The 15,031-nt window shown below is 39.6% G+C and overlaps 1 protein-coding gene across 3 annotated transcripts in view; it reads left to right on the top strand.

Moving 5' to 3' along the window:
* RALGPS2 (Ral GEF with PH domain and SH3 binding motif 2) overlaps window positions 1-15,031 on the top strand; it is a gene marked incomplete at its 5' end in the record, with an annotated part of 98,206 nt that overhangs the window by 59,086 nt on the left and 24,089 nt on the right. For all 3 annotated transcript variants that reach the window (XM_080909788.1, XM_080909789.1, XM_080909790.1), the window contains 4 exons: window positions 10,874-11,011; window positions 11,152-11,242; window positions 13,629-13,696; window positions 14,665-14,800. In XM_080909788.1, coding sequence (XP_080765914.1) covers window positions 10,874-11,011; window positions 11,152-11,242; window positions 13,629-13,696; window positions 14,665-14,800 — 433 coding nt within the window. The remainder of the gene's footprint in view (window positions 1-10,873; window positions 11,012-11,151; window positions 11,243-13,628; window positions 13,697-14,664; window positions 14,801-15,031) is intronic.

Consider the following 15,031-nt stretch of genomic DNA (forward strand, 5'->3'; position numbering starts at 1 on the left):
AAGGAAGGGCACCATCTGGAAACAGACTATCATAGTTCAACAGGCAATTATAAAATAAACATTTTAGCCTGCCTGCCACAGAGCCTTTGGAAAAAAAAAGAATTCCACTTTAGAAGTAGCTGTAGTCTGTAAGGAGATAGACTTCCCTGGAAGCAGCCACCTAACAGTGCTAGTCTGACAGCCTCCAAGAATGCTTAAAAGGAATTGTGTGATGTAAGGAATTGTGTAATGTTTCTTAAGAGAAATATGCTTTTGTAGATTGGCCTTTAATCCCAGCACTCTGGAGGCAGAGGCAGTCGAATTCCTTTGAATTTGAGGCCAGCCTGGAATACACAGTGAGCTCCAGGCCAGCCATGGAAGTGAGAACCTGACTCAAGAAACACATACACACACACAACTTGTTTTTATGTGTAGTCACCTAAAACAAGTGAAACTGGTAAATTTGGTGGAAAAAAATCTTAAATTTTGTGTTACGTAATTAATACTTCTTCTGATCTTAAGTTCTGTGATAAGTAATATACTTGCCTATAAAATTATGCCTGTTCTAGCTAGGGTCACTGTTACTGTGAAGAAATAACCATGACTAAAGACAACTTAGAAAGGAAAGGTTTTTTTTTTTTTTCTTGGCTTACACTTCTACATCACAGTTCATCATCAAAGGAAGTCTGGATAGTAACTCAAACAGGGCAGGAAGCTGGAGGCAGGAGCTGAGGCAAAGGTCATGGAGGAGTGCTGCTCACTGACTTGATCAGCCTGCTTTCATAGCACCCAGAACCCAGCCCATGGGTGACTGGGCTCTCACATCAATCACTAATTAAGAAAATGTCCTATAGGCTTGCCCTCAGCTGGATCTCATAGAGGCTTTTTCTCAACTAAGGCTTCCTCCTCTAACTTGTGTCAAGTTGACTTAAAACTAGCAAATACAGTGTCAATTGTCAAAATAAGGTTGTTGTTATTAGCTGATTGTCATTTAAAACAAATACAACCCTGAATTAATGAAAAAAATTAAAGGATCGTTGACTGTGAACTTAAGATGGATCACCACCTCTTCTGGCCCAGCATTTTCTGCTGTAGGTTCCGAAGAGCAAAAGAGTAAGTGTTGAATAGCTATTATTATTTTTCATGAAACGGAGAAATATTTAGTAATTCAGTAGCTAAGGAAACCCAAATTTCAACATTTTCAATAGCTTGGCTTAGTGCTCAATAAGAAGTGTCTGAGTTCTAACCCTTACCCTGAAGCATCATGGCACTTTCTTGACTGAACCATCGCTGCCTCTGAGTGAGGCCTTGGAGCTCCACACATGCTCTCACCTCATTCTGCTTTAACTAGCCCAGTTGTCCCGTAGGACCTGTAGCCTAGTAGCCACATCGTTTACTTACAAAGGTGTTACCTCTTTCCTACAGGTATTTCTTAGAGCTCCTCTGTCACATTTAAATATGTAACGGGCTGCAAACTATATTATTTATATATAAATAATAAGTAAAGTAGAGTCTAACAGAAAATACCGATGACCGTTGGTTACTATGTCAGCAGCACCTCACTGTGACCATGAGGGACTGTGAGGCTATACGGTTGCCATCTATTCTGATTTTTGTTCTGTTTTAGAGAAAGCAAATGATTAGAGTTTTCCAGTACCCTTTTCAGATTTCCCTGGGGACAGATAAGATAGTAGTTTCTAACCTCTGGTTTGTGTTCAGTTACTGAGTGGTGTTTTCATTCACTATTGCTGCACGGATTGGGTGAGATGGGAGATGGCTCCTCTGAGCCTTGTAGTTTGAGAATTATTTAACTTTCTAACTCAAACTATTTCTACTACTCATCAACATTTTTAAAAGATGGGAGTAACAGAATTTAGAAACACACAACACTGGTTTGGCTTGTTTCCTGCGTGGAGATTAGTTCTGTGCAAAATCCTGAAAAGTGGATCTCAGGAAATACACGGAGTGTGCTGTAGCATGAGGGGCAGTGACCAGCCATGGAGAACAGTGAAAGGATGAGAAGCTAGGAACCGTCAAGGAGAGTGGCATAATTACACTACTGCAAAGAGCGTGGAGACTTAGCTGGGTCCACCCCAGCACTGCAGAATCAGTACTGTAAGAAACAAGCTGCTGCAGAGTGAGGGGGGAGTAGGTGAAGACCAGTGGGTATTTAAAGTGTTCTGAGGAGGAGGTCATGAATTGTGACCCTGGCTAAAAGTAGTTTTCAGTGCCATGAAGTAGGTCCTTTGTTTTGCTAATTTTAAGACATCTGAGTTTAATGGTAAATATACCTCAGAACATATCTCGATTTTACTTTATTTAGCAGTGTTTTTAACCTTTTGTGTATTGGTATGTAAAAGTACACATCATGATCCAAATGCAAGTCAGAGCAATGAACTCTGGGCACTTGAAACTCTGCACTATTTTATACAGTTAAGAGTGAGAAAGAATCAAGGATAGCTTACTAAGGCTTAGCATAATTGAGAAAGTAGCATCAAAAGACTCCTGATGTCCAGAAGCTGTAGGGTGCACGGGTGATGCCCTAGCTTGAGAACGTACAGCTGCTGTCCATCGGGCTGGTCCTGCACCTTGTAGGCCACCAGGAGCTGGTGGCAGAGGAAACAAGAATGTTTGCCCACAGTGAGGTAAACCCCAGTGCCCTGTAATGAACAGCCATTGCTTTGTGGCTGACATGTGCTTTGGGAGTTGGAGTGCCTATCACTCAGCATCCCCATCTTCAGTGCTCCTGCTGCTTGGACCTTAACAAAGAATGTATAATCTGGAGATGTATTTTTTTGCATGCAGTGAAAGGAATGCCTTTTGAAACCCGATCCAGGTAGATCCCACTGGGAAGACAGTTTATATCTACTCAGGAGTTTTTCACAATTTCTCCAGTAATTCTCTAGGTGTGACCTGCTGTTACCAGAGTTTTGGATAAAGAAACAGATTCAAGCCAGCTGGGGTGGCAAATCCTTAATCTCAGTATTATGGAGACATGAGTTTGAAGACAGCCTGGTTCGCATAGCAAGCTCTAGGCCAGCTAGAGATACTTAAATCTCATCTCAAATGAGAGAAAAAAGAAACAAACTCAAAACTGCATTGGTAAAGATCTGGCTTTTTTGAATGAAGAGCCTGGATTAAACTGAATTTCTGCCTCTATTGAAGGTCTCTTTCAGATACACACTTTAGCAAATAGACTCATGATATAGATATGCTCTTAGAAATAAACACTTTGCTCTTTACAAATTTTACCTTTTTATGGTTAATACCAGTAACATAGTTCTTAAATAAATCTTTTAAATTTTGTATTTAAAATATTTTTAGCATTCCTAAGTTACTTGTTTTTCAAACAACACCATTATTACCATTTTAAATTGCACAGATACAGCGTCATGAACTTACAATCAGCAGCACAAACCACATACATGCAAGATAATGTACCAGTTGCAGTGTTAGGTGAGGAATTAGAGTACAGTATTGTGTAGGACCTACTGTGTATAAAAGGTAGGCTGTCAGTCATCCTGTTAGAGAAAGATACAGAAGACTGTGTGGACCCTGTTTTATCAGTGACAGCACTGGGAAGCATGTCTCATGAACCTTACAGGAAGTGGAAAAGCTAGGGTGCCTTTAGGCAGTGATGTGACTGGCCCTTGTGTTACAGGTGTTTTGGTAATTCCAAGAATGCTGAAGCTTTTTTGGCCACTTAATGATCATAAATGTTGTCTGTCTCCTTTTGCTTTTTTTTTTTTTTTTTTTTTAATCTCTGAATAGGGAAATACAAATTTCTAATTTCAAGGGCCTAAGAAAGAAAGAAGAGCATCTCTAGCATTCTGAGCAGAAATTGTCATGTCGGTAGTTGTCTGTCGTCACTTTTGGTGGGAGTGCTGGGTGATGCATATAAAGATTCGACTGCTATTTCTAGTTCCTGGTACATTTGACACAATACTGTAAGTGGCTCCTCCCAGAGGAGCCTCAGGAGTGCTCTCCCTACTGTGTCCATGTGTGAGCCCCCACTTTCTCTCCACTGACTATCTGGGGAGAGACTGCTGGGAACTGTCAGGGTGCAGGTATCATGGTGCAGGCTGGGAACGGGCTGTTCCGGCCTTCATCTGTGCCCAGAGACAGAGCAAGCCTACCGCCATCAGGAGTTACAGCCTGTCCTTAGAGAGCTGAGCACCCGGAGGAGACTCAGGAGCACTCTCCATCCTGATCCCATGGGTGAGCCCCCACTTTCTCTCTATTGACTATCTGGGGAAAGACCACCTGGAACTCGGGCGCAGATATCACAGAACTTCTTGGGTCTGGACCCTTCCTGATTCCATTTGCACTAGAACAGGTTCCATCTCCATTGGAACTCACAGCCTGCCCCTAGAGAGCTGGCCGATCTCCCTCCAGAGCCCACAGCCTGGCAGATGAATAGGAGAGGCTAGAGGCAAGCTCCATTCAGAGGCAAGATCAACTAACATTAAAAAAAAAAAAAAAAACAAGATGGCAAGAGGCAAGCACAAGAACCTGAGCAACAGAAACCAAGACAACCTGGCAACATCAGAACCCAGCTCTCCTACCTTAGCAAGTAGTGAATATCCCAACACACCAGAAAAACAAGATTTGGGTTTAAAATTACACCTTATGTTGATGATGGGGGGGGGCTCAAGAAGTGCATGAATAAGTCCCTTAAAGAAATACAGTAGAACACAGGTAAACAAAGAGAAGCCCTTAGAGAAACACAGGAAAACATAAGCAAACAGGTGAAGGAATTGAACAAAACCATCAATGATCTGAAAATGGAAATAGAAACAATAAAGAAAACACAAAGGGAGACAACCCTGAAGATAGAAAACCTAGGAAAGAGGTAAAGAGTCATAGACACAAGCATCACCAACAGAATACAAGAGAAGAAAGAGAGAATCTCAGGGGCAGAAGATTCCATAGAAATCATTGATACAACAGAGAAAATGCAAAAAAATAAAAAAGCTTCTAACCCAAAACATCCAGAAATCCAGGACATAATGATAGACCAAACCTAAGGATAATAAGTGTAGAAGAAAGTGAAGACCCTCAACTAAAAGGCCCAGTAAATATCATCAACAAAAGTCTAGAAGAAAACTTCTCTAACCTAAAGAAAGAGATGGCCATGAATATACAAGAAGCCTATAGAACTCCAAATAGACTGGACCAGAAAAGAAATTACTCCTGACACATAATACTCAAAACACCAAATGTTCAAAACAAAGAATCTTAAAAGCAGTAAGGGAAAAAGGACAAGTAACATACAAAGGCAGACCAGTCAGAATTACACCAGACTTCTCAACAGAGACTATGAAAGCTAGAAGATCCTGGACGTCATACAGACCCTAAGAGAGCACAAATGCCAGCCCAGGCTACTGTAGTCAGCAAAACTCTCAATTACTATAGATGGAGAAACCAAAATGTTCCAGAACAAAACCAAATTTACACAATATCTGTCCACAAAGCCAGCCCTACAAGGATAATAGATGGAAAACTCTAACACAATACCCTAGGAAAGTAGTCTTCTTGCAGCAAACTCAAAAGAAGAAAAGCACACAAACATAATTCCACCTTTAACAACAAAATTAACAGGAAACAACAATCTCTATTTCTTAATACCCCTTAACATCAGTGGACTCAATTCACCAGTAAAAAGATACAGGCGATCAGACTGGATACCTAAATAGAATCTAGCACTTTGCTGCATACAGGAAACTCCTCTCAGCAACAAGAACAGGCACTACCTCAGAGTAAAGCGCTGGGGAAAAAAATCAAAAAACTGTCCAAGCAAATGGTCCCAAGAAATAAGCCATTCTCATATGGAAAAATAAAATAGATTTTCAACAAAAAAAATTATCAAAAAAGATAAGGAAGGACACTTTTTACTCATCACAGGAAAAAATCTATCAAGATAAACTCTCAAACCCGAACATCTATGCTCCAAATACAAGGGCCCCCACATTCATAAAAGAAACTCTACTAAACCTCAAAGCATATATTGCACCACACACAATAATAGTGAGAGACTTCAACACCCCACTCTCATCAGTGGACACAGAAACTGAACAGAGAAACAGTGAAACTGACAGAAGTTATGAACCAAATGGATTTAACAGACATCTATAGAACATTTCATCCTAAAAGAAAAGAATATACATTCTTCTCAACACTTCATGGTACCTTCTCCAAAATTGACCATATAGTTGGTCACAAAACAGGCCTCAACAGATACAAGAAGATCAAAATAATCCCATGCATCCTATCAGATCACTATGGACTAAGGCTGGTCTTCAATAACAACAAAACAACAGAAAGCCCACATGCACATGGAAGCTGAACAATGCTCTACTCAATGATAACTTGGTCAAGGAAGAAATAAATATAAGACTTTTTAGAATTTAATGAAAGTGAAAGCACAACATACCCAAACTCATGGGAGAAAATGAAAGCAGAGCTAGGAGGAAAACTGATAGCTCTGAGAAACTATACACTAACAGCTTGACAGCACACCTGAAAGCTATAGAACAAAAAGAAGCAGATACACCCAAGAGAAGTAGACGGCAGGAAATCAAACTCAGAGCAGAAATTGAACAAATAGAGACTAAAAGAACTATAAAAAGAATAAACAAAACCAAGAGCTGGTTCTTTGAGAAAATCAACAAGATCGATAAACCCTTAGCCAGACTAACTAGAGGGCAAAGAGAGAGTATCCAAATTAACAAAATCAGAAATGAAAGGGGAGACATAATAGTAGAAACTGAGGAAATTCAAAAAAATCATAAGATCCTACTACAAAAACCTATACTCAACAAAACTGGAAAGTCTAGTGGAAATGGATAAAAACAGGACCAGATGGGTTTTGTGCAGAATTCTAATTAGACTTTCATAGCAAACCTAATACCAATACTCTAAAAACTATTCCACAAAATATAAACAAAGGGGACACTATCCAACTCATTCTTTGAAGCCACAATTATACTCATACCTAAACCACACAAATACCCTACAAAGAAAGAGAACTCTAGACCAATTTCCCTTATGAATATTGATGCAAAAATACTCAATAAAATTCTTGCGAACTGAATCCAAGAACACATCAAAATGATCGTTCACCATGATAAGTAGGCTTCATCCCAGGGATGCAGGGATGGTTCAATATACGGAAATCCATCAATGTAATCCACTCTATAACAAACTCAAAGAAAAAAAAACACATGATCATCTCTTTAGATGTTGAGAAAGCATTTGACAAATTGAACACTTCTTCATGTTAAAGGTCTTGGAAAGATCAGGAATCCAAGGCCCTTCTCTAGACATAGTAAAAGCAATATACAGCAAACCATTAGCCAACATCAAACCAAATGGTGAGAAGCTTGAAGCAATCCCACTAAAATCAGGGACTAGACAAGGCCTATCCAATATAGTACTGGATGTCCTAGCCAGAGCAATCAGACAGCAAAAGGAAGTCAGAGGGATACAAATTGGAAAGGAGGAAGTCAAACTATCACTATTTGCAGATGATATTATAGTATACTTAAGTGACCCCAAAAACTTCACCAGGGAACTTCTACAGCTGATAAAAAAACTTCAGCAAAGTGACTGGATATAAAATTAACTCGAACAAATCAGTAGCCTTCCTCTACTCAAAGGATAAACAGTCTGAGAAAGAAATTAGGGAATCAGCACCCTTCACAGTAGTCAAAAATATTATAAAATAACTTGGGGTAACCCTAAACAGGCAAGTGATGGATTCCAGTGACAAGAACTTCAAATCTCTGAAGAAGGAAATTGAAGATCTCAGAAGGTGGAAAGATCTGTCATTCTCATGGAGAAGGATCAACATAGTAAAAATGGCCATCTTGCCAAAAGCAGTTTACAGATTTAATGCAATCCCCATCAAAATTCCAACTCAATTCTTTATAGAGTTAGAGCAATTTGCAAATTCATTTGGAAGAACAAAAAAACCCAGGATACTGAAAACTATTGTCTGTAGTAAAAGAACTTCTGGGGAAATCACCATTCCTGACCTCAAGCTGTTTTACAGATCAATCATGATTTTAAAAAACAGCATGGTATTGGTACAAAGAAAGGCGAAAGGTGGGTATATCAATGGAATAGAATTGAAGCCCCAGCAATGAACCCACACACCTATGGTCACTTGATCTTTGACAGAGGAGCTAAAAACATTCAATAGAAAAAGGAGGACAGCATCTTCAACAAATGACACTGGTTCAACTGGCAGTCAGCATGCAGAAGAATGCAAATTGACCCATTCTTACCTCCTTGTACAAAGCTCAAGTCTAAGTGGATGAAAGATCTCCACATAAAACCAGATACACTGAAACTAATAGACAAGAAAGTGGGGAAAAGCTTAGAACACATAGGGGAAATTTTCCTGAACAGAACACCAATGGCCCATGCTTTAAAATCAAGAATCAACAAATGGAACCTCATGAAATTGCAAAGCTTCTGTAAGGCAAAGGACACAGTCAAAAGGACAAAACTGAAACCAACAGATTGGAAAAAGATCTTTATCAATCCTACATCTGATAGAGGGATAATATCCAATATATACAAAAAACTCAAGAAGTTAAACACCAAAGAATCAAATAATCCTATTTTAAAATGGGGTACAGAGCTAAACAAAGAATTATCAGTGGAGGAATACCAAATGGCTGAGAAGCACCTGAAGAAATGTTCCACATCCCTAGTCATCAGGGAAATGCAAATCAAAACAACCCTGAGATTCCACCTCACACTAGTCAGAATGGCTAAAATCAAAAACTCAGATGACAGCAGATACTTGCAAGGATGTGGAGAAAGAGGAATACTCCTCTTTTGTTGGTGGGATTGCAAGCTGTTACAACCACTCTGGAAATCAGTCTGGAGGTTTCTTAGAAAATTGGACATAGTACTACCTGAAGACCCAGCTATATGACTCGTGGGCATATACCCAAAAGAAGCTCCAACATCATAACAAGGGTACATGCTCCACTATGTTCATAACAGCCTTATTTATAATAGCCAGAAGCTGGAAAGAACCCAGATATCCTCCAACAAAGGAATGGATACAGAAATTGTGATGCATTTACACAATGAAATAGTACTCAGCTATTAAAAACAATGACTTCATGAAACCCCTAGGCAAATGGATGGAACTAGAGGCTATCATCCTGAGTGAGGTAACCCAGTCACAAAACAACACTCATGGTATGCACTCACTGATAAGCAGACCCTAACCCAAAAAGCTCTTTGGAATACCCATGAAACAATTCACAGACCTTACGGGAGGAACTAAGGAACAGATAGAGCCACAGGGATTGAAGAAGAGAACATCCAGAGACTGCCTTACCTAGGGATCCATCCCATATGCAGCCACCAAACCCAGTCACTATTGCTGGTGCCAAGAAGTGCTTATTGGCAGGAGCCTGATATGGATGCCTCAGGGGCTCTGCCAGAGCCATACTGATACAGAAGAGGATGCTTGCAGCTAACCAATAGACTGAACATGAATCTCAAAGAAGGAGCTAGAGAAAGGACTGAAGGAGCCGAAAGAGTTTGCAACCCCATGGGAAGAACAGCATTATTAACCAACCAAACCTTCCATAGCTCTCAGCACGTAAACTCCAACCAATGAGTTCGCCTGGAGAGACCCATGGGTCTAGTTGCATATGTAGCAGAGGATAGCATTGTCTGGCATTAATGGGAGGAAAGACCTTTGGTCCAGTGAAGGCTTTTTTTCCCAGTGTAGGGGAATGCCACGACACTAAGGTGGAGAGGGTGGTTGGGAGAGGGAGCATCTTCATAGAGAGAAGGGTGATGGGGTGTGGGGTGGGGAAATGGGGATAACATTTGAAATATAAATACAGAGAAGATCCAATAAAAAAGGGAAAAATGTTTCTTTCATGAGCATTCACAGGCTAATTGAAGACAGTAAGAGAAAGGCAGATCATACCAAAAAAACAATTTCTCCCAGTGACCTGAAAGTAGCTCTGACTTTGGTTGGGATGGCAGAGTGAATCCTCTGGTTCCAGGTGCTTCGGTTCTGTTGAGGTGAAGTATTTGTTTCAGGCATTTGCATTCTTATGTATGTCTCCTGTTTTTTGTTTTTTCATGTTTCTAATAATGTTGAGAACTTAGAAAGTAGGTGCTTTCTTACAGCAGAGCCAGGGCCTTTTTGTATGTCCTCACTCCTGCTACCAAAGCAATAACCACACAAACCCAGCAATACCGTTGGCAGATACTGTGAAATGTATTTCATCTTTATTTGTTCTTACAAGTTTGTGTTTTAGTTTGAGGTCTATTCATAAACACTGACCACTGTTCATACATCTTCACATTAGAAAGCCTTTGGAATATCACTTCAAAGAGAAAAACATCTTTGCAGTTTTCAGATGTCAGCTGTTGGAAATGTAGACTGAATGTAAAGATTTGTTTATAGAAAAATGTCATTTCAGTAGTATGGAGTCCTTTTTTTGTTTTTTATTAAGAAAGAGAGGTACAGATATAATAGGGAAAAGCTGATGTCATTACCTAATTCTGAACTGACTTACAAACTTACATATTGGAACTTTAGCTAGTTTATAACTGCCACATTTAGAGAGAAACTTCTGGTTAAAAGCATACTGGCTCTGTGTTATGAATAGCATTCATGTGTGATATTTGGGAAGAGCTGTCAAACTTAGGGAAAACATTAACTTCCTCATAGAAGACGTGGTCTGTAGACTCAGGGAAGTTTCTTAGGTAAGTGTATAATGCTTGACTACATGTAAATACTGAGTTTCAGAGATGAAAATTACCTCTGCCAGTTCAAAAACTCGGCCTCTTTGCCTGCTGGTGTGGACTTTAATTGCAGCCCCAGTCACCTGTCTGATTTCCATTGCAGGCATCTATCTGTCTGACTTGACCTACATTGACTCGGCGTACCCATCCACCGGCAGCATTCTAGAAAATGAGCAAAGATCAAATTTGATGAATAACATTCTTCGAATAATTTCTGACTTACAGCAGTCCTGTGAATATGGTGAGTTAAAAGAATGGCTTTTAGACTTAATTTCAGTTTTGATACCATATGGTCTTAGCTACCTTCAGTTATATTTCTCTTCTTAAGTTTTCAGCTGCTATGTACTTTACTTGAATAATCGTTTATCATTTTTTGCCTAGATATTCCCATGTTGCCTCATGTCCAAAAATATCTGAACTCTGTTCAATATATAGAAGAACTACAAAAGTTTGTGGAAGACGATAATTACAAGTAGGTTCATTTTCAAATCTCAATACTTTATCTAGTTCTCCACTTTGAATATTAATCCTTTCATCTGTTGCTTAATTGACTAAATATGGCGTCTGCTCTAGTGCCTAGCAGTGAGCCATTAACAGTGAAGCAGTGATTGCCTATGTTTCTTTTAATCACTTGGTACAATTGAACCAGTATACGGATGTTCCAGCTGGTTTGTTCCTTTTTCTTTTTTTATAATTTACAAATAGTGTGTCTTTTGAGCCAGCAAGTGCTCAGCAGGTAAACTGGCACTTGGAAGGCAAGCCTGACAGTCTACAGTTGATTCCAAGTCCCACAAGGTGAAAGATCAGAATCAGCCTGCACAAGTTACCCTCCCTCAAAAAATAAATAACCTTTAAAATACATTTTAACATTCTTAAGCAGTAGAGAACAGACATTAAATGGGGGGGGGGGGGTTGTTTTTTCTTCTATAATGAGATTCTTTTCCAAAGGAAATTTATGTTTTTCTAAGCAGAAAAAAAATTATGCCATTCACAAAATACAAAAAATATATTTTCTTAGAGGGTTATCTTTATGCACATCTTTAAAAGTGTTCCCATGGCTTGAGGGGCTGCTAAGACTTCCCCATCTCTGAGTTGGTAAGGTACCACTGTAGGACCACATTCCAACTATAGCACACTGTCCTTGAGTAAGAATTCTTGGGCTGGCAACCATTTCTGGTTCTCAGCAGCCTCGCGTCACATCACAGCTGCGGGTAGAGAGGGTGATGCCTCTTGTTTTTCTTTTCGTTTTATTTATTGATTTTTCCCCCTTTGCTTTCTTCTTCTGTGTGTTGTTTTCTGGAAAGTTATAATTTGTTTTCTTCTGATATTAAATAGATGAAGCTCTTAAAACATTTTTAATTCATCTAAAATTGTGTTGCTTGAAACCTTTATTACCATTTTCTTCCCCATATCATATCATTAACACCTTAAATTTCTCTCTTAACTTTTGCACAAAATGTTTATATATAGTGACTCACTTGAGCATAATATGAGGTTAGGTTATCTTTTTAACGCTAAAGGTTCACAGACCCCCTGCCCTTTGTTGTAACTGTCTTGAGTTTGATGGGCTGGGTCTTACTACTTACCTGTTTTTCCTGTGCCTCTGGTTAGTTATGTTGAATTTGTATTTGATAAACACATTTTGTCTAGGAAAGTAAGATTAGTTCTCTTGATGTCCTAAAAACTCAAGATACAAGTATTTATGAGTATCTGTCTTCTAGCCAAAGAAACTTACTGATTTACAAAGTGTTAAAGTATGATGTAAAAGAATGAGCTAAGCAAGACCTATACAGTTACAAAGAGTGCTAACTTTTACTGACCATAGCAAGATCATGATAGTTTTGTTTTGTTTTAATTAAAGCTAATTGTTTTGTTTTTGAGACAGGGTCCCTCTACATAGTTCTGGCTGTCATGGAACTCACTGTGTAGATCAGGCTGGCCTCAAACTCAGAGGTCCACCTGCCTTTGCCTTCTGAATGCTGGGATCAAAGGCAACACCACCATGCCTGGCATAAAGCTAATTTCATTTTCCTGAAGGTCATAGGCTTAGACTAAAGAAAGTTCCAAAATGACATCTAACAACACTTCATTTTATCGGCAGGCTGGTGCATCATAGTAATTTTTGTTTTCCTTCATGGTCAGAAACAGAGCAGTCTTAGCAGGTGTTGAGTAAGCCTTTGCCAGTTACTCTGCTTATTGCTTAGATTAAAGAAGCAAATAGATAGTATACTTGTGCCCAAAGAACTCAGTGTGGCACATGGGTGTGTGTGTCTATGTGAGTACAGGAACTCTAACCTGGGTCCTCTGGAAGTCACCCAATCCTTTCAACCACTGAGCCGTCTCTGCAGCCACTTAGCATGGTTTTCTATAGTGGGTGAAAAGAAAATAAACTTAACTAATAGAAATGACATTTATCCAAAGGCCTGTTAGGCAGCATAAGTGTTACAGACAGCATATGTGTCTTCTAGCCAGGTTGAAAATAGTCTTTATTTAGTACATAGTTTTAATACAGAACAGGGTTTCTTTTCTTCTTTGTAACTTGACTTCACTCTTGCAGATGGAGTTTGGCACTATTGATATTTCAGGTAGCAGCTGGTCCCTGCTGTGCTTTCATGCTGACTGGAATGGAGGCAGCCAGCTCTTGTTCTGTTCCATCCTGAAAGGGTGACGTGCTGGGAAAGGCAGGCTGTGGGACAACAGAATGGGTGTGCTGGGCATGCAGCCTACGAAGCCATTTCCTGGGATGTCAACCCCCGAGCCATCTCTCCAGCTACCTAATGAGGTTTTTGTAAGGAAATGTGACTTTACTATTTTGCCAATAATTATTGTTTCTTACGTTTTGCTCTTTTGAAATTTAGGCTCTCCTTGAAGATAGAACCAGGAGCGAGCACACCACGCTCAGCTGCCTCCAGGGAAGATCTGGCAGGTTAGTGCATAGCTGTTGGTTGGTGTACAGTTGTTTGGTGAGGGTGTTTCAAAAGTGGGGTTCATTATTAAACAGTAGACCAGGGAGCCTGATCTCAGAGGAGAGAACTACACTGTAGACTAAGTGAAGACTTCACATGGCTTACACTGCTACAGAAAAAGTACCTTTTTAAAATTGTCAGTATAAACCTTCAACCAAGCTTCTTAGCACACACCCTAAGCCATCTTTCCAGCCCCACATCGTTGTTTCTTATGACAGGCTCTTGCTGTATGGTGTGTGCTGGCCTCTAGCTCACCATCTTCCTGCCTCAGCCTCCCCATTTTGGGATTATAGGTGTACACTTTCATGCCCAACTTTTTTGGACATGCTGTTACTCACTGTGTAGCTGGCCTGGAACTCCCAAAACTCCACCTACCGCTGTCTCCTTAGTGCTGAGACTACGGGTGTGTGTGTGTGCCCAGCAGCTTTTTATTAAGGAGGAATTTTGAAAGCCATACACTGTGAGGTGTTTTGTATTCACATAAATCAGTGCCAGTGTCAGGCAATGTAGATAATTTCTAACTTGAGCACTTGACCTAATCTACGCATTTCTTTAAGTGAAATTCATAGCTGTATTTAAAAAAGCAGGGTATCAAATTGAAACCACTGAGTCTAGGACTCAGAAGATCTAGGTATTTAGTCCAGATTTTGTTTTTGAATTAAGAGTCCAAACCTATCACTTTTTCTCATATATAAAGTAGGAAATTATTTATACTGCCTTTGTTTAATGTGCATAAGAGAAATAAAGTTTTTGTATAGTTGAAGATTCGTTTTAGAATTTGGAAAATAAATATTTCAAGTCACTCAAACAGCACTAACGGGATCTAAACCTAGAGCATAGTTTTACATGAGAGAGTTTTTGTTTTTGTTTTTAGGAATCCTTAGAAAGCTTGACAATTTCCCTCTGTCTTCGCCCCTTGAACGCTTAGGTCCTGACGTAGGAGCGTCGCCACAGGGTGTGAGGAAGAGCAGTGCTGCTGAGGGGGCCCTACTGCCACAGACGCCCCCGTCCCCTCGGAACCTCATTCCTCATGGACACAGGAAGTGCCATAGCTTGGGTTACAAGTCAGCAGTTTTTAAAATTTGTTTGTAGATGGATTTATCTTACTACTATTAAAACATGCTTCTATATTTTGTTTACTTAAGTATAAATTAGGAGCTTATGTGATTGCTTTTATTAATGGCATCAGTCTTCCATTTCGGTAAAAAACTACCTTGTTTTCCTAACAAGATTTAGTTTTTCTTATACCTGGTTTTGGAATTGAGTGTTCTCAGCAATGTCCATATTTGAGGGAG

Source organism: Micromys minutus, assembly GCF_963924665.1.
Source record: "Micromys minutus genome assembly, chromosome: 1".
Taxonomy (NCBI): domain Eukaryota; kingdom Metazoa; phylum Chordata; class Mammalia; order Rodentia; family Muridae; genus Micromys; species Micromys minutus.